The following is a 27,687-nucleotide window of genomic DNA, read 5'->3' on the forward strand; positions in this document are numbered from 1 at the left end:
AAGGACTTGATTTTAGAAAAAAACTATTTTCCCTTTTGCACGATATAAAAAAACCCCGACAATTAATATAACCACACCGATATAAAAAAGAAATCAATATAATTAAGATAGTTTTCAAAATCTAATTTTGATTATATATTATAAAATATCTATAAAAAAAAATGAGTGCGTAAAATGGAGTATGATAGTGAAAATAGTAAAAGTGGGTTGGAACGGAAAAGGTTTGTCAATCAACCAGAAGACTCATTATTTTCTTTTTTTGAATTAAAATATTTATGATTGTGCGGTTTGTTTCAAACACGCGCAAAAAACACAGCGAAAAAAGAAGAGCTCTCCTTAATTTGCGGTGACTTTTAGATATTGTAATGTTTATTTTGAAAAGTAGACATAATTGGAAAAAGACAAAAAGAAGGTAGACGAAGAGGATCTTTGAGAACCTCTACTTCTCCTTCCTTTTTTCAAACCACTATTTATTTATTTTTCTTATACATATCTATATATATTGTCTTGTTTTGGGAAAACATCATCAAACACACATCATTTCTGGTAATTTTTCCTTCTAATCAATTATGATATGTTTCTTCTTGTATAACTGTTTAATTTAATTTTTGATGATTGTGTGCCCATAAAAAAAAAAGAACAATTATGTATTTAAATAAAACCAAGCAAGCTTAGCTCACAAATTCGACCCTTGTTGTTTGAGGTTTTGGTCAATTTCATACCAAGAGATGTTATCGGTAATTGATCTTTTGGGATTAATTGTGGGTATTAATTGTTTTCCAAATGAGAGAGACCTTATAATACTACTAGTCTTGCTCATGCTTTTAACTTGCTACCCACGTTGACTAGCTTGTTATATATGTATGTGTTTTAAAGAGCTCAATCAGATGGTGTCAAGAACCACAACCACTCCTAGTAATGTTATGTTTCTCTCTCTAAATATAGGAGATTCAATGCAACATCATATCTTTAATAAAACATTGGGCAGAGTTATCAACTCGTATGTTTAAAGTAACTGAATCGTAAGTAAGTTATACCTTCATGAATCTGGAATTCAAGTTTCAATTGATAAAATGACAACTACATAGCTGTTTAGAGTATAAGATATGGCGTCGATGTGATTACTAAAACATGGGGTCGATTTAATTGAGTTGTATTTATTCAGTATTACTACACCATCTTTTTGTACAACAGTTGCATCCCTAAACTGTATTCCTGCTAGTGTATGGTTACGTGGTATCATCCTCACTCACAAAGGTACTTGCCTTTTTTTTTGTTATTTTAGAGCTAAACGGCGTTCTCTAGGTACTATTTCCTAGCTAATAAACTAAATAACTACACATTTTAAGTTTGTGTATTTAGCTAGCATAACTTTATTGTATGATTAGTTGTCTCTTTTCTATATTTCAAAGCAAAATGAAAGACTATCTGCTGTCCTTTATGTATATGTTTAATCTAATTGGAGGACGAATCTTTTTACATGATTTCTGCTTGCTGTCTATGGATTCTTTAATATCTAACTTATCAGTTAGAAACAAGTGGAACCCATATTCAAGCTACTTTCATATTTTGATTGGTGTAAAGACACATGTTATATGCCTGCTCTTAATGTGCTAAGCTGCTGATATGGTAAGCTCCACGTGTGCTAGTCATGCATTAATTTGCTGATGGAGTTTATGACTTTGACATTATCTGCAATGGAGGATTCTAAATGAAGAATCTTCTGGTGATGGAAGAAAAGAGGATTCAATTATGTAATGTTTCCCCGAAAAGTTGATTTTGTAAATGCTTTCCTATATTGGGGGCCCAAGAGAGAACTTTTTACATTCTTTCAAGTAGGACTATTAACCACATGACTTCTTTTTAGTAAAATTTAATCTGCAAACTCTAGTTTTATCACAGGGAAACCTTGAAGGATTATTTTTACATGTCTACTTCTGTCTTCAACTGAATTTCCTGAAGCATTTTGCTGCACGAGTTGATATTGCAAAGTTACTAGGAAACTAACTTCTTTTTTTCCTAGTGCAGCAACCATACCTCCACCATGTGCGTTACTACAAATAAATCGACTAGGCATTTCAGATATTCCATCTGATTGTTTGTTCTTTCAACTTATTGAGTTTGATGTGTGATGAAAGTTTTGTATATAATGTGTTTGTAGTTTTCTGAGAAGTGTCTACCAATGTTAGTACAAGAAGTGCAGTTCAGGAAGTTCCTTTAAAGATAGCCTATATTCCTGCTTGGAGCAAGCACATGTAGAACATTTAGTTATATGGAAAAACTGACAAGACTTAGTAGATAGCACATTAGGAAGAGAAAAGGAGTTGAGGCAGCATTTTGTTTTAAAAGGTTCCCCTTCTAGGAACGAGCATACACAATCCAAGGATTTGGTTATATGGAAAAACTGGAATAAACCTTAGAAGTTTATGTTTTACATGGTAGGATTGGTCTCACCATAGAATGGTGTGTCCTTATTCCTTAATGAGAGTGCTGAAGAAGAGAAAAAAGTTAAAGGATTTCAATAAGTTCCACAGATGTACTTTTTGTGGCGTTGACTGGATACTTATTCATTTCTCATTTTCCTTCTTCTTGTTTTTTTTTCTTTTGCCTGGCTTCAATGTTGTTGATGAGGAAGGGGAATGGATCAGAAGAAGATCAGCTGCATCTTTTTTATTAAATCAATGGTATGCATATGCAGCGAGTTGTAGACCACAACTGGATCTAAAATAACTGCATAAAAATTAGGGACTGTACCTCTCTGGTGTGATCTTTTACCCCTCCCATTTATGTGATTCATTGATGAAAAATATTAGGGAAATATCATGGATCAGCTGATATATAAATATCCATTAAATATGTTAAACTTAAAGTGATAAATGCACTTGCCAACAAGACTTTACTGGTTGTTTAATTATGAAATCCCTAGTACTTCTCTTTTTGAAATTGAATATCTTGTTTGACTTCACTTCCTTCAATAAGTAAAAACTGTCTCATAATTCTTTATTGAGTTAGAGTTCAAATAAAATTACTTTATGGGAAGTGTGTTCTCATGTGGAATAGTAAGAATATTTTTTTTTTATTTGGCTGGCTATGTAAAAATGATATTGCATTAACTAGTGAACATAGGATACGTATTCCATTTACAGAAAAAGATTATAGGTTAGTTGGATAGGATGTAGTCACTCATATTCTTAGTAAGGTGTGTTGCCCTATACGTTTCTCGCAAAAGTTAACTTAGTTTTTGTTATCCAACTAGCAATCCTCAAATGAAATGAATGACTGTGTAGAAGTTATAGTGTAGAAACTTCAAAATAGGTGATCTTAATATTGTACAGAAAATAGTTGCAATTGCTTAAGTTTAAGTTGGGGTCTGCAAGAACAGCTGTTTGATATCTCCAATTCTGGTAAAAGGTTGGGAAGGTGTTTGGTTACTTGAGAAAGGTTATGTATCTATCCCCTTACTTATCTTTGTAAATTTTATTTTTTGGTTCATCTCAGCTCTTAATTGGAAATGGAAGATGCAAAAGATGTGAAAGGAAGTTGTCCCCAAGAATGTGCTCCTAAACCTGAAGTTTCTGTTCCGAAGGAGGATCACTCACATAGTGCAAATCCAACTAGGCAACATATGAATGAAACAGCAAACTCTGAAATTCAGGAGCCCTCCATTAAATCTGATGGAGCAGGTGATATTTCTAAAACAGCAAGTGTTCAATCAGCTGTGCCGACAGTTCAGCAGGAAGCGTCACCTAAACTGGTAGAGGATCTGAAATCGTTTGAGCCTCCAACAGCTCTCTCAGAAGCCAGTTCATCGTCTATATTGGATGCAATGAATCAACCGAACAATACTACAGATGCACCAACAGAAGAGCATGATGATTCACCTTTATTAACCATGAATTCAAACCCCGCGTCCCTAAAAGAGGAAAACCTAAAAGAATCTTCTGATCACATACAATCTGATTCTTTAAGAGGGGAAAAAAATAATGTCTCACTACTTCAACACGATAATTCTTCAAGTATTTATGTTGTTTCTGCTGATACAAATTCTTCATCCTCTCAAGAACAAAAACACAAATATAATATTCATGTAGAGGTACCTAACACTGGTCAGTCCTTAACCAAGGCGTCCTGTCTCACAGTTAAGATTCCAGAACCCAGTGCCAATTCTAAGCCCCCTAATAACTCTGTTATTAACAGAGTTAAAATTGACACAGCAGCACCAATTGAATCTGTGAAGCAGGCAGTGTCCAAGTTTGGAGGCATTGTTGACTGGAAGGCTCATCGAGTACAGACCGTGGAGGTATGCGCACGAACCCTTTATATGCTCTTTGAATCTCAACTCAGGAAGCCATTTGGTTGTCCACAAAATGAGTGTGATGATTCTATCTAATGAAGGATTGCATCTGCAAGTTCACCGAGATACTGGCATACTGCCCATAAGCATTGACTATTTAGATTGTGTATTTATATTCTGTATCTTGCCGACATGTACATTCATCTTTTGGACATCTGTCGCACAACGATTTTTTCAGCTAAATCTTCAACTTCTGGATAATGCAGAGAAGGAAAGTTGTCGATCAAGAATTAGCGAATGTGCAGGAAGAGATCCCAGTGTACAAGAAACAGTCACAGGCTGCAGAAGAAGCAAAAATGATGGTGGTGAAGGAACTAGATAGCACTAAAAGACTGATTGAAGAGTTGAAGCTAAACCTGGAGAGAGCACAAACTGAAGAGCAACAAGCGAAACAGGACTCAGAACTTGCCAAGCTCAGGGTAGAAGAGATGGAGCAGGGAATTGCTGATGAGGCTAGTATTGCAGCCAAGGCGCAGCTTGAAGTTGCTAAAGCAAGGCATGAAACAGCAGTTTCAGAGCTAAAAAATGTGGATTATGAGCTGAAAGATCTGCATAAAGAGTATGATTTATTGGTGTCAGAAAGATATGATGCCATGCAAAATGCAGAGGAAGCGGTTTCTGCCTCAAAGAAAGTTGAGAATGAAGTTGAGTATTTGACTATTGAGCTCATCACTACAAAGGAATCTTTAGAAGCTGCACAAACTGCACATTTGGAGGCGGAGGAACACAGAATTGGAGCTGCTATGGCAAGAGAGCAAGATACTCTAAATTGGGAGAAAGAACTAAAGCAGGCAGAAGATGAGCTTGAGAAGCTAAACCAGCAAATACGGTCTTCAAAGGATCTCAAAGCAAAATTAGACACTGCTTCAGCTTTGTTACTGGATCTCAAAGCTGAGTTTGCTTCTTACATGGAATCAAAGTTGAAACAAGAGACGGTTGAAGAAGGCAATTTCAGCGAACTGTCAGAACCAGAGAAAAGAACTCATGCCAAGATACAAGCAGCGGTTGCCTTGGCTACGCGGGAACTTGAAGAAGTGAAACTCAACATCGAGAAAGCAACAGATGATGTAAATCGCTTGAAGGTTGCTGCAACTTCATTGAAGGCAGAATTAAAAAAAGAAAAATTGGAACTAGCTTCCATCCAGCAGAGAGAAGGCATGGCATCAATTGCTGTAGCATCTCTTGAAGCTGAGTTGAACAGGACCAAGTCAGAGATTGCCCTTGTGCAGATGAAAGAGAAAGAAGTAAGAGAAAAGGTGGTGGAGCTTCCCAAGAAATTGCAAGATGCTGCCCAAGAGGCTGATCGGGCAAAGTCACTTGCACAAACAGCTTGTGAAGAGTTGAGAAAGGCAAAGGAAGAAGCAGAGCAAGCAAAGGCAGGAGCAAGTACCATGGGAAGTAGACTAATTGCTGCTAATAAGGAGATAGAAGCTGCAAAAGCTTCTGAGAAGTTGGCGCTAGAAGCCATCAATGCACTGCAAGAGAGTGAATTAGCTCGAAGAACCAATAATGAAGATTCCCCATCTGGAGTAACACTCTCTCTTGAAGAATATTATGATCTCAGCAAACTGGCCCATGAGGCGGAGGAGCAAGCTAATAAGAGGTTAGCTGCTGCTATAACCCAAATTGAAGTATCCAAGGAATCAGAAGTGAGAAGTCTAAGCAGGCTGGAGGAGGTTAATCGTGAGATGACCACTCAAAAGGAAGCTCTAGAAATTGCAATGAAGAAGGCAGAAAAAGCAAAGGAAGGGAAATTGGCAGTCGAGCAAGAGCTGAGGAAATGGAGGGCTGAGCATCGGCAAAGGAGGAAAGCTGCTGAATCTCTTCCACTGATAAACACTATCAGAAGCCCGAGAACGAGCTTTGAGGAGAGTAAAGCATCAAAAACCTATGAGCGCGCACCAGAGGCTGCTTCACTACATCATAGGTCAAGTCCAAGAGCATATGAGCAAGCAAGTAATACTGAAATTGATACATCTCCAGAAGTGAAGATCCCAAAGAAAAAGAAAAGGTCCTTCTTCCCAAGGCTCTTGATGCTTTTGGGAAGGAAGAAATCACAGGCCAAGACAGCATGATGTGCTTTGGGGTTTTAGAGACTCTCATCATTTTATACAACTGTCCCTTTATTTTTCTGGTTATTTGTCTTTGTTGACGGAGTGTAAATTCTCACTGCTTTTCTGTATACATCCCGAGCATCATGTATTGTACAATATGACAAATACTTCTCTCACCTTTTGGAGGGCTGTTTATAGAACAGATTAAGGTTGTTATAGGTTTGGCTGAGGCCAATAAAGTGGTTCTGTAAGTAAATCATTTGCTGCTTCAACTATTTTATCCAGCTAGTTCTCAGATTCTGAAATATTGGATTTCTTGGCAGTATGGGTTGTATAATTCTAGTATTTTCTAGTTTTTTTTTCAAATCATTTGGTATCCCATTCGAATTGTTTACTTCCCATTGTGATGTATTCTGCTTGTTTTCCACTTAGTTCATGCAACCCTGATCGAATGCTGTTATGAATGGTAACAAATATTCATATTGACCATTTCTGTTGGGTAGAAGATGCATAAGATATTTGAAGCACTTATACACTAATTGTGAGAAAAATACTTACCTGATCTCATTGTTTACACTTTACACCAAACCAAGGTATTTAACCTTAAAGAGTAAAACATTATATGCATGAAATGTATATTGCATTCACTGATTTGGCACAAAACCTGGTGCAAGTAAGATTATTACTTGGTGTGGCCTAAAGATCATCCTCAGATAACCTGTCCTTTGATCTTTATGTAGAAACCATATGATACTGTATAATTTCCTTCATTGACAACTGTCCTCTATATGTCCTAGTATTATATTGTCAGTCAGAAATGGAAGAACATGATTGAAATACACATAAGTTTATTATACAAGGTTGCTTGCTTTACTGAATGGCCTTTGAATGAAAACATTTCAGTATGCCATGTTCTAAACAAACTCCAATAATCAAGAACTCGATGCAGCAATGGTTTGAAGAATGGTTTTGTGCCATGGATTGGAGAGATGATCGATCAGATTGTCAATAGGACCAACATGAGTAACAGAAGCCTGAACGAAGATACCAAGCATAGCCACCATAGCTAGGCGTCCTACAAAACAAAGGAAAGTATAAAAATATTTGACAAGACTTGAAAGCACTAAAATAATGATGCATCTCAACAAACCGTTTTTAATCTCTTTCAGTTTCCAGTCTTTAGCATTCTTGATATCTTTTCCAATTCCAAGAGGATTCAATAAAGGACCACCTGGATACCTGCTAAATGTCAATGATTTCTGGCTATGCTTAGTAGGAGTATAAGCCTGTGCAGAGGCAAATCCAAAATTTAGAATGAGTATAATTATATTGTATACTAGAGCTTAATTTATTATCTGTCATCTATGAACGTAGTTTGGACAGCAAACAAGGGGTTTAGTGGAACCCATAGTACTCGAGGTGGATCAACCTATACGGTTCTTTCCCTACTCCAGCACTAGCAAAGGTAAGTTGGCAAAAGAAAATATTTAAATTACCCTGGTTCAAGGCCTTCCAGTGCAGCTTCTAGTCCAAAAAAAGATCCAGGTTTTGCTTGAGAGCCAGGATGAAGAAAATCCATGTACCTTTTTGTTTCAACGAACCTGTAAATATAAAAAATCAGAGAGAGGTATAGATTGTCCAGAATCAACATTGTGTTAACGTTGTACCCCATCAATAATAGTTGAATGATGAGCAGAGTCGTTGTGCTGGCAAAGTTAAATTTTGTAGCTCCTGCTTCATACCACACTGGCAAATCCCTTATTCGAGTGACACGAAGCAACTTAAAAAGAATGACCAGAAAAATGTTTAGGATAAAGAGAAAAAAAAATGTTACACAAGTAGTATATATTATATGATGATGACTTACATCAGTTAAAAGTATTCCAGCAACCCCAGCCATGGCGAAGCGGGCATGAACAAGTTCTGCTTGTACATACCATTTCAAACTTTCAGGATCCTCTCCAAGTCCTAGTGGATCAAAACCAAAATCTCCAGCAAGACTATAGAAAAAGAAGGAAAATGAGGTACTAATTAAGTAGGAAAGTTGGTTAATTAGTAGCTAGGCAACGAATACGCTTACGTTCCATCAAGATGAGGTGGAGGGTCAAGGCCAGGAAGCCATGTTGGCCTTTGGTGAGCTTGAACCGGAGGTGTTAGAGAATGTCCTTTTCTAGCTCTAGTCGAATTAAATCCTTTTACACAAGTTCTACGTATACTCTTTCCATGAAAAGATGAACCAGACAATAATGTCAAAACTTGGAAACTTCTACCCACTGCAATCTCCATATATTAGTATCACCACTCAACAAGCAAACTCAATTGGTGAATAAGCAACAATCCATACTACAAATGATATCCAAAACTTGGCTTTGTGGCGTTACAAATAAGATAGGAGGGCCCCCCTAAAGGGTCCATATTAGGAAGGTGACATGATATGGCCACAAATTTTTTTTTTTTTTTGAATGACCCAACTTTGGATGATCCTAAAAACACTTTAAGCCCAAAATAATGATCCATGAATTCTCCATCTATTTTCACCATATTCATTACTCACATTTTCGATTTTGAGATTGAAACAAGTATATCATCTTTTATCATAAATTTTTCGTATATCTTTTAAGTATTTTGAATTATTAATTATTCTTTAGAAATATATAACTTTTATTGTTTTAAAATTGAAGATTTCATGATCGAATTCTCGATTAAATTTAAACCGTTTGATTCTTGCAAAAACGAAATTTGTCGGATAAATTAGGACAAAGTGTAATGGAAATCCTCAACGTGGTGAGCAACAACAAATATTAGGTAGCTAACCAAATTGGAACACTACAACAAAAATAACTTTTAGCAGCAATAAATATTGACATTAATAAAGAGTGCGAAATATTTATTGATATTAATTAAGTGTCATTAGAACCAATATTGCTAAAGGTTTTTTTGGATCATATATAAAAAAATTTAATTATCGCTAAAAATATATATTTAGCAGTAATTAAAAATTAATTAACATTATTTTTGATGTAAGTGAAAGAAGAGGCTCTGAACCTGGACGCATCACTTTAAGCTGGTGCGTGCTATATAGCGAAGCACAACTCTGCAAGTTTAAAATATCAATGAACAAGAACGATTCTTGAACAACATTTGGAATAGATGAATGGAGTGACAGAGAAATTGAAAAAAAAAATTAAGCTAACCAAGAAAATTTGAATATATTCTTCTTTCATACAAAACACAAGTTAAGATAAATGGATTGGATCAATTAACTTATTTTGCTTGTCATCTTCCAGCCTTTTACCACTATTTATTACCACCATCAGAATCCAACTATCCGATTATCATATCATCATATCATATATTATTATAAGAGAAAATCAAAAAAGTTGAATTACAATTTTATTTTTATTATAAATTAAAATGTTATAAAAATATTTAACTATTTAATTTAAATATTAAATTATATTATTATAATAAAAATGATAATGACTTTTGCACTTTTTTAGAATGATTCTTAATTAAAATATCTAATTTAATTTATTTTCTTTAAATTATTTACCCTTTAAATAGATACATGTATATGGTTTATTTTCTAAATTAATTTTGTTCTTAATTAATATTTGTCTTTAATTTTTGTAACACTTTACTTTTCAACTTTGTAAGTGAATCTTCATATTCCAAAGATATATACTTTCCTATAAATATAAATCTTTTAACATTATTTTCATAGAAAGATTTATATGTGATACAATTTTTGTGTGTGGAAGACTAGAGAAGCTTTAATCAAGTGAAGAAAATTTTAAGGCTTGATGTATTTTTTTTTTTAATTATTTGTCGAGTTCAGAACTATGATAAGACCCTTCATTCATGTAGTTGAATATCACTTTCATTAACTTGTCTTTCAAAGATTTTAACTTTTTTTATGGTCAAAAGTTGAATGTTTATTACTATAAGTTTGTTTCAATATTGTCTTAGAATTTTTCTATTTTTCGTTGGTAGCCTTATGCTAAATTTGCTTCTATATATGATACTTTCTCTGTATTTGTAATTTTGTTTTAAGAATATATTTGATTGAAGGGTGTATTTTTTGCTTTAGAAAATGAGACAAATACAATCATAAAAATAGTGTATAAGGCATGTAAAATAATTATTTCCTACAAAATATTCTAATTTCATATTATTAATAATTAAATTTTTGCATCTTAAATTTTAAATATTTGTAAAGAATCATTCTTACATGTGCTTGTGGATAAACTCTATAGTTTTTAGATAATTTTCATTAAAATTATCATGAGATCCAAATCCCAAAGACAAAAAAATGATGCACCAAAATGCTTAAAAAGTTAGAAAATCTTTTATCCTTTGACCAAATATTGCTACCATTAATTTTTTAACAAAAAAAATGTAAAATATATTTTAACAAACTTTTAGTTGTAAGAATACTAATATTGTCATTTTGGCTCTACAATAAATTAAATTATGATTTATTTGTTTAATTATTAATATGTTATTTGTATAATTACATAATTTAAATACCAATCATTGCACTTATAATCTTTAGTTATTCCTTCTAATAAGTTTCTTATTTATAAATTTGAATTATTTAGTTGCATTCTACTTAATGAAAATGAGAATTTCGTCTTGTACTAATAAATGTCAAACATTTATCTTCTTGAAATATATATGTTGTGTAACTATTAATTTAATTTCAATATTTTTACTCTATTCTATGAGACTAGAAAGACATTTACCCTATTTTACGAGGCAAAAAAGACAATTTAAGGAAGTTATTCATAAGATACTGTGCCTCCATCTTTATTATTGCTACTTTATTTTGTCTTTTAAAACAAATATAAAATTTCTATATCAAAATTATAATAAAGGGAGGACTAAATGCAAAAAAAAAAAAACTTCAAGTTAACTATACACTACAAACATTTTTTTAAAAGTTAAATCGCGCATTGCCCTTATATTAGTTAGTTTATACACTAAAAACGTTTATCACTTTATTTATCGTTATGAGTAAACGCGCAACACACGCGCCCATATACTAGTATTAAAAAAATCATTTGAGAAAAGACTCATCAAATGATCAAATCAATATACAATCCAACACAAATGAAAAACCTCTTTAGATGTGTACATATAAGGATCGTTACATTTATCTCCACTATTTACCATACTAAAGTTGAAAGGAGAAATTTTTTTTAAACTCGCGAAAAAAAAGAGACTAAAGAGCGAAACAGTTGATCATAGATAAAGCTTGTCTAATTAAATTGTATTTAGGACACGTGTTGAATCTCTGCATTGCAACATAGATGTCAAATAAACAGGTTAGGTTAAAATCTGATATATTAAAATGAATTGAAATAAAAACTGGATTGGATCATGATCCACCCTTTACTTTGGACTCAAATATGTTGGACTAAAAATCTAAGCAAGACCTGCCAAATTTGATATTCTTAATCTCAATAATTTTAACCTATTGTTATCTAACTTTTATAACTACAATTTGAATTTTAACTCGTAAAAAATAATTACAAATGGATAGATAAATTCTAAACGATATAAAATAGATTATATCAATGCAACTAAAAAGACTTAAAATATATAAGAATTGAAGATTAAATTGAGCTCAACTAAAAATTTTCTTAAAATGAATGAAGTCTTGAAATAATTAAGAGTGAACTTAATTCAAATTATCTTGAACTCTATCATTAAAATTCTGAATGAATAAAAGAGTACCTATATTTTGGCTCATTTTCTATGCCCCTACATTGCAACACATGGGAAGCTAATTTAGTGGAGGCGAGGGGGTTGAGTTATTGTAGAAATTGTTGCTTCTCTTTTCCTTCATTCTTTGGAATAATTTTGACCCCACGTTGTCTCCATTCTTATCCTAGCTAATGAAAAAGAGTGTATTCCAAAAATATCCAAGTGAAAGGGAAAGGCATAAAATCTAATAATCCCTAATAAGTGAGAGAAAAAGCTAACACATTTCCCTTCAACCTAGCTTTTATATATAGGAATTGAAATATAGATCTTGTTCATATTGTTAGGATATACTATTAACCATGTGTTTTGATATAGTATGAATATTGAACAATTGTTTATTTATTTCTTCAATTCAATAAAGTGTTACATTAAATAGATCAATTGTCATATATGTGTCCTTAACTTATACAGTATATGATTTGGTGTATAGAGTTTAAGCTTATACACAGAAGATTAAATCAACGTTTCTTATAAGTTAAAAGTTGTAGTTTACAATCATAGATGAAAATCTGGACAAAACCATCAGAAAGATTATAGCACGAGATTAAATGTAATTTATCTTAAGTATGAGAATGACATAGTTCTGACTTCTCGTGCTAGTGCATTTGGTATGTATTGAACGGGACCGAGCAGAGATAGTTGTTTTAGACTGATTGATAAAAAGATATTTTCTAAATTATTAAATGTACTTATATTCTTAATCTTGATATAACGATTATGATATGCATTTATTAATTATCATTTTGATTTATTAAAATGAGAGATTATGAGATGTGTCAATATTCCTGATAGATTAGATGATAACAATATATATCGGTGCCATAATTAGTTAGTTGATGGAATCCATGTCTCAGTATAGAGATTGATGATACACCTTTTATGAGAAGCTTATAAGTTTTCATGTGTAAATCCGGCCAGTAGATTTATAAATCTGGCACATGAAATAAGTTAAGTATTGCTCTAAAAGAAGTTAATCATTGAATTAAATTCGTCAGTAATTTAATTTATTAATTAATATCGGTAAACTTAACATGGAAAATTACACAAGTGTTTAATGGTGAATTTCGAAATAAATAGAGGAGTGCAATTACGAATTTTTAGTGGAATGATTTGTAATTTATTATGGTAAGAATAATTCAAATCAATTATTTAGAAATATTTCCATAATAGGGAGTCTCAGTAATAAATTTTGTGGTCCCTCCAATGCCCAATTTAACTAGAGCTCAGAATCCTATTTTCTAAAAAAGGAAAAAGAAACATGTTCTTCTCCAAAAAGAAGAAGAAAGGTGTAGTTTTGTTTTTCTTAAAAGAAAAGGAATTCTCTTTGGACTAGGAAGAAAACTCTATAAGTAGGGATTCTTCTAACCTTGAAAGAGACGGAATTCAGTATTCTATACAATACTTGCCCACCTAAGTACTGAGAGAGTTCATTTGTTAATTGGGATCACTGTAGAAGACTGTAGAACTGGAGTTGGATTTGCTTCAAGATATCTGCACACGCTTCAAGACGTGATTCTGAGTTAATTTTCAACATACTTTGTATGTGATGGCTATTTGTGATTGTTGTTTATATTAATGCAAGATGTATGATTCTGGAATGCTTCCGCTGTGTATGCTATTTTCTAACAATTGGTATCAGAGCCATAATTGCATCTTTATAAACAATTGAAAATATGTATATGTGTATATGCGCAAGTGAATATATGATTTGTTGTTAGAATTTTTTTATCACGAAAAGAACAAAACGGATAAAATTTGAATTGTTTTGTTTTGTTAAGTGCATACAGTAATATTGACTTGTGAAAATTATCCATTTAGATTTGATAGAATAATCTTGAGATCTTGCATAAGGACATGAACAATTTTTTTTTTGAAAAAATTAATGGCTGCTCGATTTGTTTGTTATTTTTGTGGCGGCAATCTTGTGAAAGAGCTCACAATTTTTTCTCATGTTAATGTCGGCTGGTTGTTTTCTAATATATTAAGAGAAGACAAAATTGAATTGCTAAAAAACAAATTCATTAACCCGTGATTGTTTTAAGACAAGAAGTGTTGGGTGTTTTTTTGAATAAAAAAAAGGTGGAGGCTGTTTTATGAGATGACTTCCAAAATTTTTTATAAGTGTCGGCTGAAATTTGTTCTCGTAATGATACTGCTGGTTGTTTTTTCTTTTGATTAACAATAGAGAAAATAGTCAAAGTTGGTAGTGGGACCAATGAATGATTCCTTTTAGTAAGACGAATACCGACTCAGTCCGCTCCTATTGCGCGGGAGTCTCAGCCGGTCGGTGCCGGGTCGGCCCCTATAGGGCACTATTCGCCTTGGGAGTGGTTCGGCAATCAAGCTACTTTGTGGGGTAGGGGACCAGACTGGTGACTGCTGCGGTTATTGTCTGCAGGGTATGTGACACCCCACAAGTTGACTAGTGCTGAGCCAGGAGATTTTCCTTTGGATCGTTACAACGCTCGTTGCATGCTGATACTATTCCTATATGGTCACAATTGTTTTACGGTAAACTTTAGTACTCATATACTTGTTGTTAGTATATGTGAGGTATTTTGGTGTCCCATAATAGAGGATGTTGTTTATGTTATATGAATTCAATGGTACATTGAATGAATTGAGCTAGTCATGTCTATGTTTTAATTTTCTGGACTTTTTTTTTTGTATAAATTGAAAAAGAAAATATATATTGTGATGAAAGTTATTTTCAATATTTACCAAGATTAAATAGTAATGAAGTATTAAGTTTATGTGTTGACTTAGACCTTTCTCCCCATCGGATGAATTTAATACAAGTCGCTACGTATTTAATCAATTGTTTGATAATTTGTATTAACTCTACTAAATTGAGTAATATATAATTAGATCAATGTAATTAGAGGATTTTCACTTGAATTAAACTAACTGTAGACTCTCCATCTGAGTTAGGTCTGGATAAATTTATGGAGTGAATAATCGGTCATTTTATATGTATATTGTATGAGTAGTCCTCCAGTCCCATCGATTGGCTATGCAAGATGCATGAATATATGTGGATATGATGAGTTTGAATGTAAGTATTCAATGTTATATGACTGTTTGATTGATCTATTGTAACTATTTCTTAAATCTCAGATTCAACATGTCTCCTTTTAATCCCATTAGTACTATTTTGGATCAAAACAAATTAGAGGGTTCTAACTATGTTGACTTGAGAAAAAAATTCGACATTGTGTTAACTACTGAAGAATATAATTTTGTACTTCATGAGCAATGTCCATTGAAATCAAATGATCAGTCTAGTGATGAGGATAAGTTAGCTTATCAGAAATGGCGCAAAGCTGATGAGATGGCGCGATGTTACATTATGGCTTCAATGTCAAATGTTTTGCAACATCAACATCAAGCTATGTTGTCTGCTTTTAAAATTCTGGAGAATCTCAAACAAATGTTTGGAGACCTGGGTCGATCAACTAAGCAGACTGCCATGAGAACATTCATGAACACTAAGATGGTTGAAGGCACTCATGTAAGAGACCATGTTCTGAAGATGATAGGTCTTCTGAATGAACTAGAGGTCTTGGGGGCTGAAATTGACAATGACTCCCAAGTTGAGATGATATTGCAGTCTCTGCCTGACAGTTTTCAACAGTTTTACCTAAATTATAATATGAATAAGATGAGTCTATCTTTGGCGCAATTGTTGAATGAGTTGTAGGCGGCAGCGACTCTTGTCAAAAAACATGCACCATCAATGACACTTATTGTTGAGAAAGGCTCTACTTCTAAGCCGCAAGGTGGAATGAAGAAGAAAAAGGCTCACAAAGCTAAGGCAATTGCACCTCCAACTGGGGGCGTGAAAAATTCTAAGGGCAAGTGTTTTAATTGCAAGATGTCAGGCCATTGGAAGACACATTGTCCAGATTTCATAACCAAGAAGAAAAACAAACCAGGTAACTCACTCTCACTTGTCGTTGAAACATTTTTAGTGGATGTTTCTACCACTTCATGCTGTGTAGATTCAAGAGCCACTGATCATATATGCATTACTTTGCAGGGGTTTCAAGAAAAACGCAAGCTGATTAGAGGTGAAGTTAGCGTTTTTCAAGCAGATGACTCAACAACTCCAATTTTAGCATTAGGAAATATTACTTTTTCGTTTGATAGTGTTAGAGTTTTAATTTTAAAAGACATTCTATATGCACCTACTGTTAGAAGAAATTTAATTTCAGTTTCTAAACTTTTGAGAGATGGTTATGATGTTAGTTTTTCTGATAATGGTTGTGTAATTAGTTATAATAAACATATTGTCTCTACTGGTACATTGATTTATGGTCTTTTTATTATTTAATATCTCTCCAGAATTACAACAAACCATAGAACTGAATAATGTTAACCTTTCAAGTAAAAGAAAACATTCTTCTGATTTTAATGAGACTTATCTATGGCACTTGCGTCTATGTCATATAAATCTAGATAGGATTTCAAGCTTGATTAGAGATGGACCTTTAGGTTCATTTAAAGTGGAGACTACCAACAAGTGAATCTTGTTTAGAAGGAAAAACGACTAAGAGACCTTTTCCCTCAAAAGGAAATAGAGTCAAGGATAAACTAGAGTAAATTAATTCTGATTTGTGTGGCCCAATGAACATTCAAGCGAGAGGTGGGCATGAATACTTCGTGATTTTGATTGATGATTACTCAAAATATGGATATATATATTTGTTGCGCCGTAAGTCCGAATGCTTTGAGAAATTCAAAGAGTTTAAGGCTGAAACAGAGAAACGACATAGAATAGATATCAAGTCATTGCGATCTAATCGTGGTGGTGAATACCTCTCTAATGAGTTTATTAGTTACTTATTAGAGCAAGGAATTGCATCTCAAATGTCTGCACCTAGAACTCCACAACAAAATGGTGTAGCATAAAGAAGAAATAGAACTCTTCTAGAAATGGTTAGATCAATGATAAGTTACTCTGATTTGCCTTATTCGTTTTGGTGATATGCATTAGAAACTACAAATTACATTCTGAACTTAGTTCCTTCTAAATTTGTTCCTTTGACACCCATTGAACTGTGGACTGGGAACAAACCTAGTTTGTAACATATTCGGATTTGGGGATGTCCAACACATGAATTGAAAGGGAAGACAGAAAAATTGGAACCTAAAACAGAAGTGTGTATTTTTATTGGATACCCTAAAGGAACAAAAGGTGGTATGTTTTAAAATTCTAAAGAAAAAACGGTCATTGTGACACCAATGCCAAGTTTCTGGAAACAATTTTTTAACAAACCATATTCCTAGAAGTAAACTAGTTTTACAGGAATTAAGCAAAGAGATAACAAAACAGTCTACTAAAAATAATTCGGAAAAGGGTCTAAAATACCCTCAAAGTATTGGAAATCGTACAAAATTACCCTCCATCCACCTATTGGCTCCAAAATACCCTTCCCACCCACCTATTGGGTCCAAAATACCCTTGTCATCCACCTTTTGGTTCAAAATTGACCACTTTTTTAACGGTTTTATATTTAAATATTTTTTTAAATACGTGGCGCTCAACTATTTGTTATAATTTAACTTATTAGTATAATTTATAAATCAATCCACTACCCACCCATTAATAATTAAACCCTCCAAATTAATAAATCACTCACATTATTAATGAAACAACATAAAAGCTACTGCCAATTGAGTACTTTTAAAAATTTGAGACGAAAATATCTATAGATTTAAATTATCATACATTCAAGTGTCTAAATAAAAATTACCGATAAACTTAAAAGTCTGACTATGTTCATCTTAATTATTCTTACATCTCAATTATGTGATGTTACTTCATAGGTAACTTCTTTTTAAAACAATATATTAAAGGTTTTAAAACAAATCATAATTATTTATAAAATTATATTTTAAAAAGTGCATGAATTAATTTGGGATGTATTACTTCTTTACCTTTAATCGTAACTTTCTAATTCAATCTTGAAGAGAATCAAATTGAAAGTGTCCTCCTAAATAAGCGGCTCAACCATAAATTTAATTGGGGCTTCGATTCGGACTCGAATAATTTTGGATGTCATTTTTATTAATCTATAATTTCATCGTGTTTTAATAGTGTTTATGACGATTTTGATATTATAGTTGGATTATTAATTGAGTGGGGTTTAGTTAGTAATGGGTGGGTAGTGGGTTGGTTTATAAATAATATAAATAAATTAAATTATAACCAATAATTGAACATCAAGTATTTTAAAAATATTTAAATAGTTTAAATTTAAAATTATTAAATAAGTGGTGAATTTTGAACTCAAAGGTGGATGACGAGGGTATTTTGGAGCCAACAGGTGGATGAAAAGGGCATTTTGGAGCCAATAGGTGGATGAAGGGTAATTTTGTACCATTTTCAATATTTCAAGGGTATTTTAGACCCTTTTTCGAAAATAATTAAAACCAAATTCAGACCCCACATATTAGAGTTTGCATACCATTGCATTATAGTAGTGGGGTTAACAAACATAAAATTCCACAAGTACAAGATCTTGAAAATTCATTGCATCAAGGTAGTGGGATTAATAATGAGAATATTGTATTAGCGGAAGAAGTTGTTCATATCTCTGCACCACAAGGTACTGAAGATAACATGGAAACAAGATCCTAAAAATGATGTGGTTCCACCACAAGATCATAATATGCAAATCTCTCTGAACCTGCCCCTGCAACTGTAGTGTCTCGTCGTAGTGGGAGAATAAATAAAACCACTTCAGTATACACTCTTGGGAGAGTATTTCAACAGAATCCCTTAAGAGTCGAATACCAAACCTGTGAATTACGATGAAGCACTACAAGATAAAGATGTAGAAAAATGGATTGTTGCTATGAAATCAAACATGAAGTCTATGTACTCTAATAAAGTCTGGGATCTTTCGGAACCACTTGTATATGAAGTCAAACCCATTGGATGCAAGCAGTTTTATAAGAAAAAGAGATAAGTAGATGGACAAGTGCAAACTTACAAAGCTAGACTTGTTACAAAAGGGTTTACTTAGAAAGAAGGGATCGACTATGAGGAAACTTTCGCCAGTAGTCACTCTTAAATCTATTAGAATTCTCCTATCCATTGCTGCTCATTATGATTATGAAATTTGGCAAATGGATGTCAAGACAACTTTCCTTAATGGAAGTCTTGATGAAAGCATATTTATGCGACAACCAGATGGTTTCATAGAAAAAGGAAAAGAACACATGTTGTGCAAGCTTAAAAGATCTATTTATGGATAAAAGCAAGCTTCTAGGGAATGGAAAACTTGCTTCGACAATGCAATCAAGTTTTTTTGTTTTGAGAAATGTCTTGATGAGTCTTGTGTGTACAAAAAGTGGAATGGGGATAAAGTGGTGTTTTTTGTATTATACGTTGATGATATCTTCCTCATAGGAAATAATGTGCGCTTGATGAATTCATTTGAGGAATGATTGTCCAAAAACTTTGAGATGAAGGATTTGGGAGAAGCTGCTCACATCCTTGGGATCAAGGTTCTTCTTTATCGCAAGAAAAGGATGTTAGGTTTATCTCAAGCTATTTATATTGACACAATTCTTACCAGGTTTAGCATGCATAATTCCAAGAAAGTATTTCTTCCTTTTAGACATGGAACCTCTCTATCTAAGGATCAATGTCCCAAGACAGATGAGGAAATTGAAAGCATGAAGATATTTCCTTATGCATCTGCGGTAGGAAATTCATTATGCATCTGCGGTAGGAAGTCTCATGTATGCGATGTTGTGCACTAGACCTGATATTTGTTTTGTCGTAGGCATGGTTAGAAGATATTAGTCTAATCCTGGATGAGAACATTGGACAACAGTTAAGCATATAATTAAGTACCTGAAAAGGACTAGGAATTGCATGCTAGTCTATCATTCGGATGAGTTGGAGCCCATAGGGTACACAAACTCAGATTTCCAGTCTGATATGGACTCTAGAAAGTTGACCTCAGGAAATGTGTTTACTTTGGGAGGTGGAGGCATTGTTTGGAGAAGCATAAAGCAAACCTGTGTTGCTGATTCTACCATGAAAGCCGAATATGGAAGCCTCTGAGGCAGCTAAGAAGGCAGTGTGGCTTAGAAACTTTCTGAAAGACTTGGCAGTTGTTCCTGCAATAGAAATGCCACTTACAATGTTTTGTGATAAGTGGAGCGGTTGCACATTCAAAGGAACCAGGAAGTCATAAGAAGACAAAACATATTGAGCGAAAATACCATTTGATTCGAGACATAGTAAAGAGAGGGATGAGATGGTGGCGAATATTGCATCAAAGAACAACCTTGCAGACCCTTTCACAAAAGCTTTACAACAAAAGTCTTTAGATAGACATGTTGAAGGAATGGGTGTTAGAGTTATAGGTTCATGTTTATGAGTCTAAGTGGGAGATTGTTAGGATATACTATTAACCATGCATTTTGATATAGTATTAATATTGAACAATTGTTTATTCATTTATTCAATTAAAAAAAGTGTTACATTAAATAGATCAATTGTCATATATGTGTCTTTAACTTATACAGTAGATGATTTGGTGTATAGAGTTTAAGCTTATACACAGAAGATTAAATCATCAGTTCTTATAAGTTAAAAGTTATAGTTCACAATCATAGATGGAAATCTGGAAAAAAACCACTAGAAATATTGTAGCACGAGACTAAATGTAATTTATCTTGATTATGAGAATGACATAGTTCTAACTTCTCGTGCTAGTGCATTTGGTATGTATTGAACGGGACCGAGCAGAGCTGGTTGTTTTAGACTGGCTGATAAAAACATATTCTCTAAACTATTAAATGTACTTATCTTCTTAATCTTGATATAACGATTATGATTAGTATATATTAATTATCATTTTTATTTATTAAAAGGTGAGATTCTAAGATGGGTCAATATGCCTGATAGATTGGATGATAATAAATATATATTTGTGAAATAATTAGTTAGTTGATGGAATCCATGTCTCAGTATAAAGATTGATGATACACCTTTTATGAGAAGCATATAAGTTTTCATGTGTAAACCCGACTGGTAGATTTATGAATCTGGCACATGAAATAAGTTAAGTATTGCTTTAAAAGAAGTTGATCATTGAATTAAATTCGTCAGTAATTTAATTTATTGATTAGTATCAGTAATCTTAACATGGGGAATTACACAAGTGTTTAATCGTGAATTTTGAAATAAATGGAGGAGTGCAATTACGAATTTTTAGTGGAATGATTTGTAACTTATTATGGTAAGAATAATTCAAATTAATTATTTAGAAATATTTCCATAATAGAGAGTCTCAGTAATAAATTCTATGGTCCCTCCAGTGCCCAATTTAACTAGAACGTAGAATCCTATTTTCTCGAAAAAAGGGAAAAGAAACATGTTCTTCTCTAAAAAGAAGAAGAAACGTCTAGTTTTGTTTTTCTTAATAGAAAATGAATTCTCTTTGGACTAGGAAGACGACTCTATAAGTAGGGATTCTTCTGACCTTGAAAGAGACGGAATTCAGTATTCTATACAATACTTGCCCACCCATGTATTGAGAGAGTTCAATTGTTAATTGGGATCACTATAGAAGACTGTAGAACTGGAGTTGGATTTGCTTCAAGATATCTGCACACGCTTCAAGAGGTAATTCTGAGTTAATATTCAACATACTTTGTATGAGATGACTTGTGAATGTTGTTTATATTCATGCAAGATTTATGATTCTGGAATGCTTCCGTTGTGTATGCTATTTTCTAACACATAACTTAACATTAAGAAAATGCCTTGGAAAGGTGTAAGTGTGTCAATATGTAAGGATCAATTAAAAGGAATTTTGAAGAACTATGACAAGAATGGACATGAAAAAATGAGCAAACAAGAGCTCAAACTAACATTTAAAGAAATGGGTTTAAGATTTTGTAGATGGAGGGCTGGCAAAGCCATTCGTCATGCTGACATCAATCAAGATGGATATATAAACGAACAAGAGATGGGCGAGCTTGTTAAATATACTTCTAAATGGGGTATTACAATATATTAGCTCCACTATTTTCTCTAGTACCCTTATATACCGCAACTTCACTTCTTCCTACATATAAAGAATTATGTGTCTATGTATAGTTAAAGGAACCAAAATGAAATGTTAAACTTTTCATAATTTCACATATAGTCACATACTTATACTTATTTTCTCGTAAGTTGTTTATTATACTCCCTTTTGCTACATATTAAGTTTTGTAAGACAATACATTAGGATTGTTTAAAATCAAAAATGAATTGTTGATTTGAATTGATAATTTGGTTATTGAGTCAATGGTTCTGATTAATGGTTTAATGGTTCGGGTGCCAATAAGTATAAACTTCTTATCGACTTATAGGTTCAGGTCTCAGTTTCGTCATATTTCTAACCATGTGCCTTGACAACCCGATCAGAAGTTTAATTAATTACATTTATATTACTATAGGCCTTACGGACTTTTAGTCTTTTGGGTTTACACTTCAATGTTCAGACTCTTTAAAATGACTTTATAGTTGACACTCAAAATTCACAATAATATTCCAAAGTTGTGACATCACTCATTGATTTATAGTCAATACTCCCACGCTGACGAGTTATATTGAATATGACTCTCTATGTGTCTAAATTGAAGTTCAAATTCCCTTACTTTAAGTCTTTTTTTATCTTCTCATTACAATGAGTTAGTCACTGAGATTTGCTTGCGATATTGCAATACTACAACCTACAATGAAAAACTTTTTATTAGTAACAATTTCATGGTCATTAACGGTTTTTGTTAGTAGTGCTATAATTGTTTCTCTTTATTGTTCATATCGAAATTGGTTTGGTTGTTTTGAGGATTCATTTTGAATTTGCCAATTTGGGCAATATTGACATCTTGTCCAGGTTAATATGGAGTTCTAATAATTGTATTATGTGATGATGTACTAACAGGAAAAAGTGACTACTGGTTACTACGAACTATTAATTACTGATCAGTCCATTTAATTCTCAATGAAAATTGAGTGATCGGTTAACGGTTAACACCATAGCCAAACAGATAATGACTACTAATCGATAATCCAATATCCTAATAGTTCCATAACGGTTTAGCATGATTATAAACCAGTAAACAATAAGTAAAAGAATAAATTCTAAAATTGAAGCCAACCAACAGATACACAACCCCCTGCAATACACTTTTATTAACAAAGTGTAAGATTCTGAAAATATACCCGTCTAGTGAAGGACCTATTAAGTTTTAAGAATAGGTATTGGGGGTAAAAAGGCATCCCAATGCGCAATATTTAGAAATATTGGGCATATAAGAAAATTATGGCATAGTAGAAAATATTGGCTTAAAGGGTGTTAGCCAATTTTCTAACATTAGTAAGCTTGTGTGGGAAATGTACCTGCAATAAATATCTAAGCTAAAAATCAAGTTTCATAATAGTAACACATTAGGTACTAGGCATCCAAGTATCAAGCCTAGTACCATAGCACATGACCATTTAAAATGATCATGTAGATTAAGCAGTGCCCAAGGACATAGTGAGGATCCTTGGGACAATAAGTAAACATTCCCAAATGAACCATAAATAATAGTTAGTTATGAAAGTACAAGCAACCCATGTGCAAGCCCATGTAGAAACACATGGGGAGAAATGGTCAAGAGGGGACCACCCTAACAGAATTTTTTTAGGGTAGTTAGGGGAAGGCGTGCACATGAGTTCACCCATATGGGGCCTAGCTATCTAACTAATTCTAGACTCTAACCTACTTACCTAAATAACTAACTAACCTAGGACAAACAAAAATAAATTATTTAGTGCACCCGACAACCTAAGACTTAAATGGGTGACACTAACCTAATAACTAGTTAAAGAGACACCCTAGTACCTAACCTAGGATGGTCCAAAAGGTTGGCTATGGTCCTAAAAACTTAGGGATACTTTAGTAATTATCCTAGGTTACGTAAGTAATTAAATTAGAAACTTAATTAATTAATTAATTTAAAAGGGCAAAACCGAAATCACAAAGCAATTTCCAGATTTCGGTTAAGACAAGAAAAAGACAACTTATTACCTAACCTATGATAGTTCAAAGGGTTAGTTATGGTCCTAACGAATTGAGGGTACTTTAGTAATTACCCTAGGTAATATTATTAATTAAATTAGCAAGTTAATTAATTAAATTAAAGGGGTCTAATCGAAAACTTACACTAACCTAGTATAACTCAAGAAACATCCTAGTATTTAACCTGGGATGGTCCAAAAGGGTTATTTATGGTTCCAATTACTTAGGGCTACTTTAGTAATTACACTAGATCCCTTAATTAATTTAATTGGCCATTTAATTAATTAATTTAAATGTTCAAAACGAAATTCCTAAGAAAAATTTCAGATTTGACTAAGTGTTATGTTTTCCTATTTCTAGTCAATCTAGGAGGGATGTTTTAGTAATTAATTAATCTATTTATTCAATTAACTTATTAAACCTAAGTGGAATGGGTAAAGATAAGTTCCTAAGACCTAAAAACTCACAATCATTCAACTAGAAACGTGAATCAAAGGCAATAAGCAAAGTGGGAGAAAAAATAGAAAATCTCATAGGCGATTTGAAGGTTTTCTTCAAGGTTTTGTGCAAGGTGGTCTTCGTAAATTAAGTTCTACATAAGGTATGGGTTTTCTCTCCTGGAAGTCTTTCTCCACGAGTATTTTCCATCGTCTTGAATCTATGATATCTCAAAACTAGGGGTTTTTCCCAAGGTTCTTGTTGAACGTCCTTCTTCCCTAGTATCCTCGTTTTCGATTCTAATGAATATATTGACGTAGTCTTGATAATGTTGTTGGTATGTGGTTCTGGTTGATCTTAATGTGTAGGGTTGTTGATTTGCAATGGTCGAATGAACCTATATTTTGTACATGTATGATTTTATGTTCTCCTTACGTGATATAAAGAACGATATTGCATCAACTTGTGTTCGAAAATGCTAGTCTTGAGATGTTACAGTCGTGATGTGCATACCTACTATTAAACGTGACTTGATGAAAATTTCATGTTCATTAAAGTGTTCATATGAGGCTGTATGAAATGACTACTAATGTGATATTTAATCTACGTTATAAGGTTGGCTAAAAAGATCTCCATGAAATCATACTTGAATGAATGTTTGGCTTATGCCAATAAAATGACTAAAAATATATTGTCCAAATGGTTGAATGGAATTGGCTATAATGCTATGCTTAAATAGTTAAAAAATTGGCTAATGAATAATGTATCCCAAATTAAGCATGAATGAATGTAACTTTGGCTTGTCCCAGCAAAGATGACAATGAAATCTTTTCCAAATTACTTAGGCCAATACTAATTTTATGCCAATCATATATAGCCAAAGTATTGAAATGACAATATATGCACATCTAAGGTAATTCAATGAATCCATATCCAAGGGCATGCCAATCATTGGGACAAGGCCCAACATGCCCAAACCAAACGAACTATGAACATATGTAATTCATTGAATGAAGTTCTCATCGTCCATAAAAGATGATATGAAGATATTAAACAAACTTAAGCAAATAAAGTGAGTATTAACAGAATTAAATATGTTTATGTTAAGAAAGTAACCAGAATGAGGTGTTAAAGGAAGTGAGACAAGCCTCACTTACACCTAAGCTACTATGTTAAAGTACTCACGAAAAAGGGTGTTAGAACGGGTGAGACAAGTCTCATTAACACCAAAGATGTTATGTAAGGATAATTCACATTTCATCCATGTAAATAAAGGTCTGACATCAATAGAGTAAGTAAACCTCAATCTAGAAGCAAGCTTCCATAATGTTTGAGTCAACTCTAAAAGATAAGAAGATAAAGAAAGTGAGCAAAGCACTGATAGACTAGCTATGAGCATGTGCTTGCACGTGTAAGTCTCATGATATGAGTCTAAAAGTGAGGTGGATAAGTAGTCTCCATATGTCTCCTAGTCTTCAAACTATGTCTAGCCAACATAGGAACTAGCCTGTGGATTCTACCTAAGAGAGGTAGGTATGTTTCGGTCTCACCTTGGCCAGTGAGATCACCTCTTTTTGGTGTGGGGAAGACACCGAATTTCATGTTTAGCTCACATGATCTATGTCGGTGAATGCTCAAAAGAATGTTCTTGGTTCACTTTAGCCGTGAGCCACCCCTTTTGGTGTGGGGTAAACACTTGAGATGGATTAACTTTAGCCGGTGAATCACCTCTTTTCGGTGTGGGGTAGACACCGAATTTCATATTAACTCGCATGATCTAGGATTTACTTTGATCGGTGAATCACATATTTTCGGTGTGGGGAAAACACTGGATTTCATGTATCTTCACATGATCTTAATGTTACATACTTCTTTAAGGAAATAACAAGAAAGAAAATCGATACATGAAATAATGTGAATGTGAACTCTTGACTTAGTAGGCTTAAGCACCTTTGTCGTGTATGTATGTGAATTATTGATATATGACCTTGAACATGTAAAGAGGGTCAATAACTTGGAACCTTCAATATATAAAGAAGGTTATAGAATCCTTGAAGTTAAAAGTCGTAATGATATCCTTCTTGTGTGAATGATGGACTTAGGGATAGGTTGGTTGGAATAGCATGAAACCATCTCTAAGGAAGTCATTGATCTATCCTTATAACCATTGAGTGGCAGCCTTAGTGGACCCATCCTTGGTAGGGGTATTATATTTTTGTAAGAATAAAATATGGTACATTTTCATATGACACTTTGTGAATGAACTTACTCTATGAGAACAAGGCTAAGAACCGAGTGAATATGCTTGTGGTATTGGCTCTACTTAAGATGAGACTATAGTACAAAGAAACCCTTAATATTCCTTAACCATGTGTCAACATGGGATGTGTCCTAGTTCTACCCTTGGCAAGTAAAACACCCTCCCTCGGAGTAGGGTAGAATCTGAATTCCATACCTAGATAGTGTGGTCTATGCCGGTTAATGCCTATTCTCATCATATGGGATGCATTCTAATATTGGAGAAGTTGTACAACGTGTAGGTAGTGGAGTGGGACGCTATCTATACATGGCACGAGTAGACTCCAAAGATGCTAGGATGAGGGTTCCCTAGGTCCTCCAATACAATTATGTGAAGTACTTTAAATGCTTAATTGTATCTTAATTGGCTTAATGAATGATATTGACTTAATGCATGTGAATGGAATGTTTATTATCTAGGGTAGCTTTGAGGATTGCTTATGTAGGCTTCAAGAGGGTATATGGGTGGTCTCTTGATGTCCTACTTAGGTGAGTCTTAGAGTAACTTTAGGTAGGGAGTTAAATGATGAAAAGGGAATAATTACCTTGGAAAGTCTTGAGGAACAGTTAGGTGTGTGAAAAGGGGTTGTATGGGTGGCCGCTTCATATCTTACTTAGGTGAGTCTTAAGATGACCTGTGGTAGGTGGTATATATGTTCATATGGTTTTCTAAGTGATGAAAGTGTTATATTTT

At 33.4% G+C, this 27,687-nt stretch overlaps 2 protein-coding genes across 4 annotated transcripts; one reads left to right on the forward strand and one right to left on the reverse strand.

The window, feature by feature from the left end:
* The first annotated feature begins 403 nt into the window (after positions 1 to 403).
* LOC107025859 (protein WEAK CHLOROPLAST MOVEMENT UNDER BLUE LIGHT 1-like) lies at positions 404 to 6,789 on the forward strand. Of its 3 annotated transcripts, none has more exons than XM_015226628.2 (3): positions 404 to 546; positions 3,499 to 4,300; positions 4,561 to 6,789. In XM_015226628.2, exons 2-3 carry the CDS (start codon positions 3,512 to 3,514, stop codon positions 6,427 to 6,429), a joined length of 2,658 nt encoding a protein of 885 aa, XP_015082114.1. In that variant the 5' UTR covers positions 404 to 546; positions 3,499 to 3,511; the 3' UTR covers positions 6,430 to 6,789. The 3 variants fall into 3 exon arrangements, with proteins under 3 accessions (XP_015082114.1, XP_027774499.1, XP_015082115.1); XM_027918698.1 differs by lacking the exon at positions 404 to 546 and adding an exon at positions 1,035 to 1,257; XM_015226629.2 differs by lacking the exon at positions 404 to 546 and adding an exon at positions 1,278 to 2,684.
* A 242-nt stretch (positions 6,790 to 7,031) lies between these two features.
* LOC107025861 (photosystem I chlorophyll a/b-binding protein 5, chloroplastic) lies at positions 7,032 to 8,766 on the reverse strand. Its single transcript, XM_015226630.2, has 6 exons — positions 8,489 to 8,766; positions 8,276 to 8,408; positions 8,076 to 8,188; positions 7,905 to 8,009; positions 7,559 to 7,647; positions 7,032 to 7,483 (listed from the first exon to the last, which is right to left on the reverse strand). Exons 1-6 carry the CDS (start codon positions 8,692 to 8,694, stop codon positions 7,341 to 7,343), a joined length of 789 nt encoding a protein of 262 aa, XP_015082116.1. The 5' UTR covers positions 8,695 to 8,766; the 3' UTR covers positions 7,032 to 7,340.
* Between the last annotated feature and the right edge of the window lie 18,921 nt (positions 8,767 to 27,687).

The sequence above is a fragment of the Solanum pennellii genome, chromosome 7 (assembly GCF_001406875.1).
Source record: "Solanum pennellii chromosome 7, SPENNV200".
In the NCBI taxonomy this organism is placed as follows: domain Eukaryota; kingdom Viridiplantae; phylum Streptophyta; class Magnoliopsida; order Solanales; family Solanaceae; genus Solanum; species Solanum pennellii.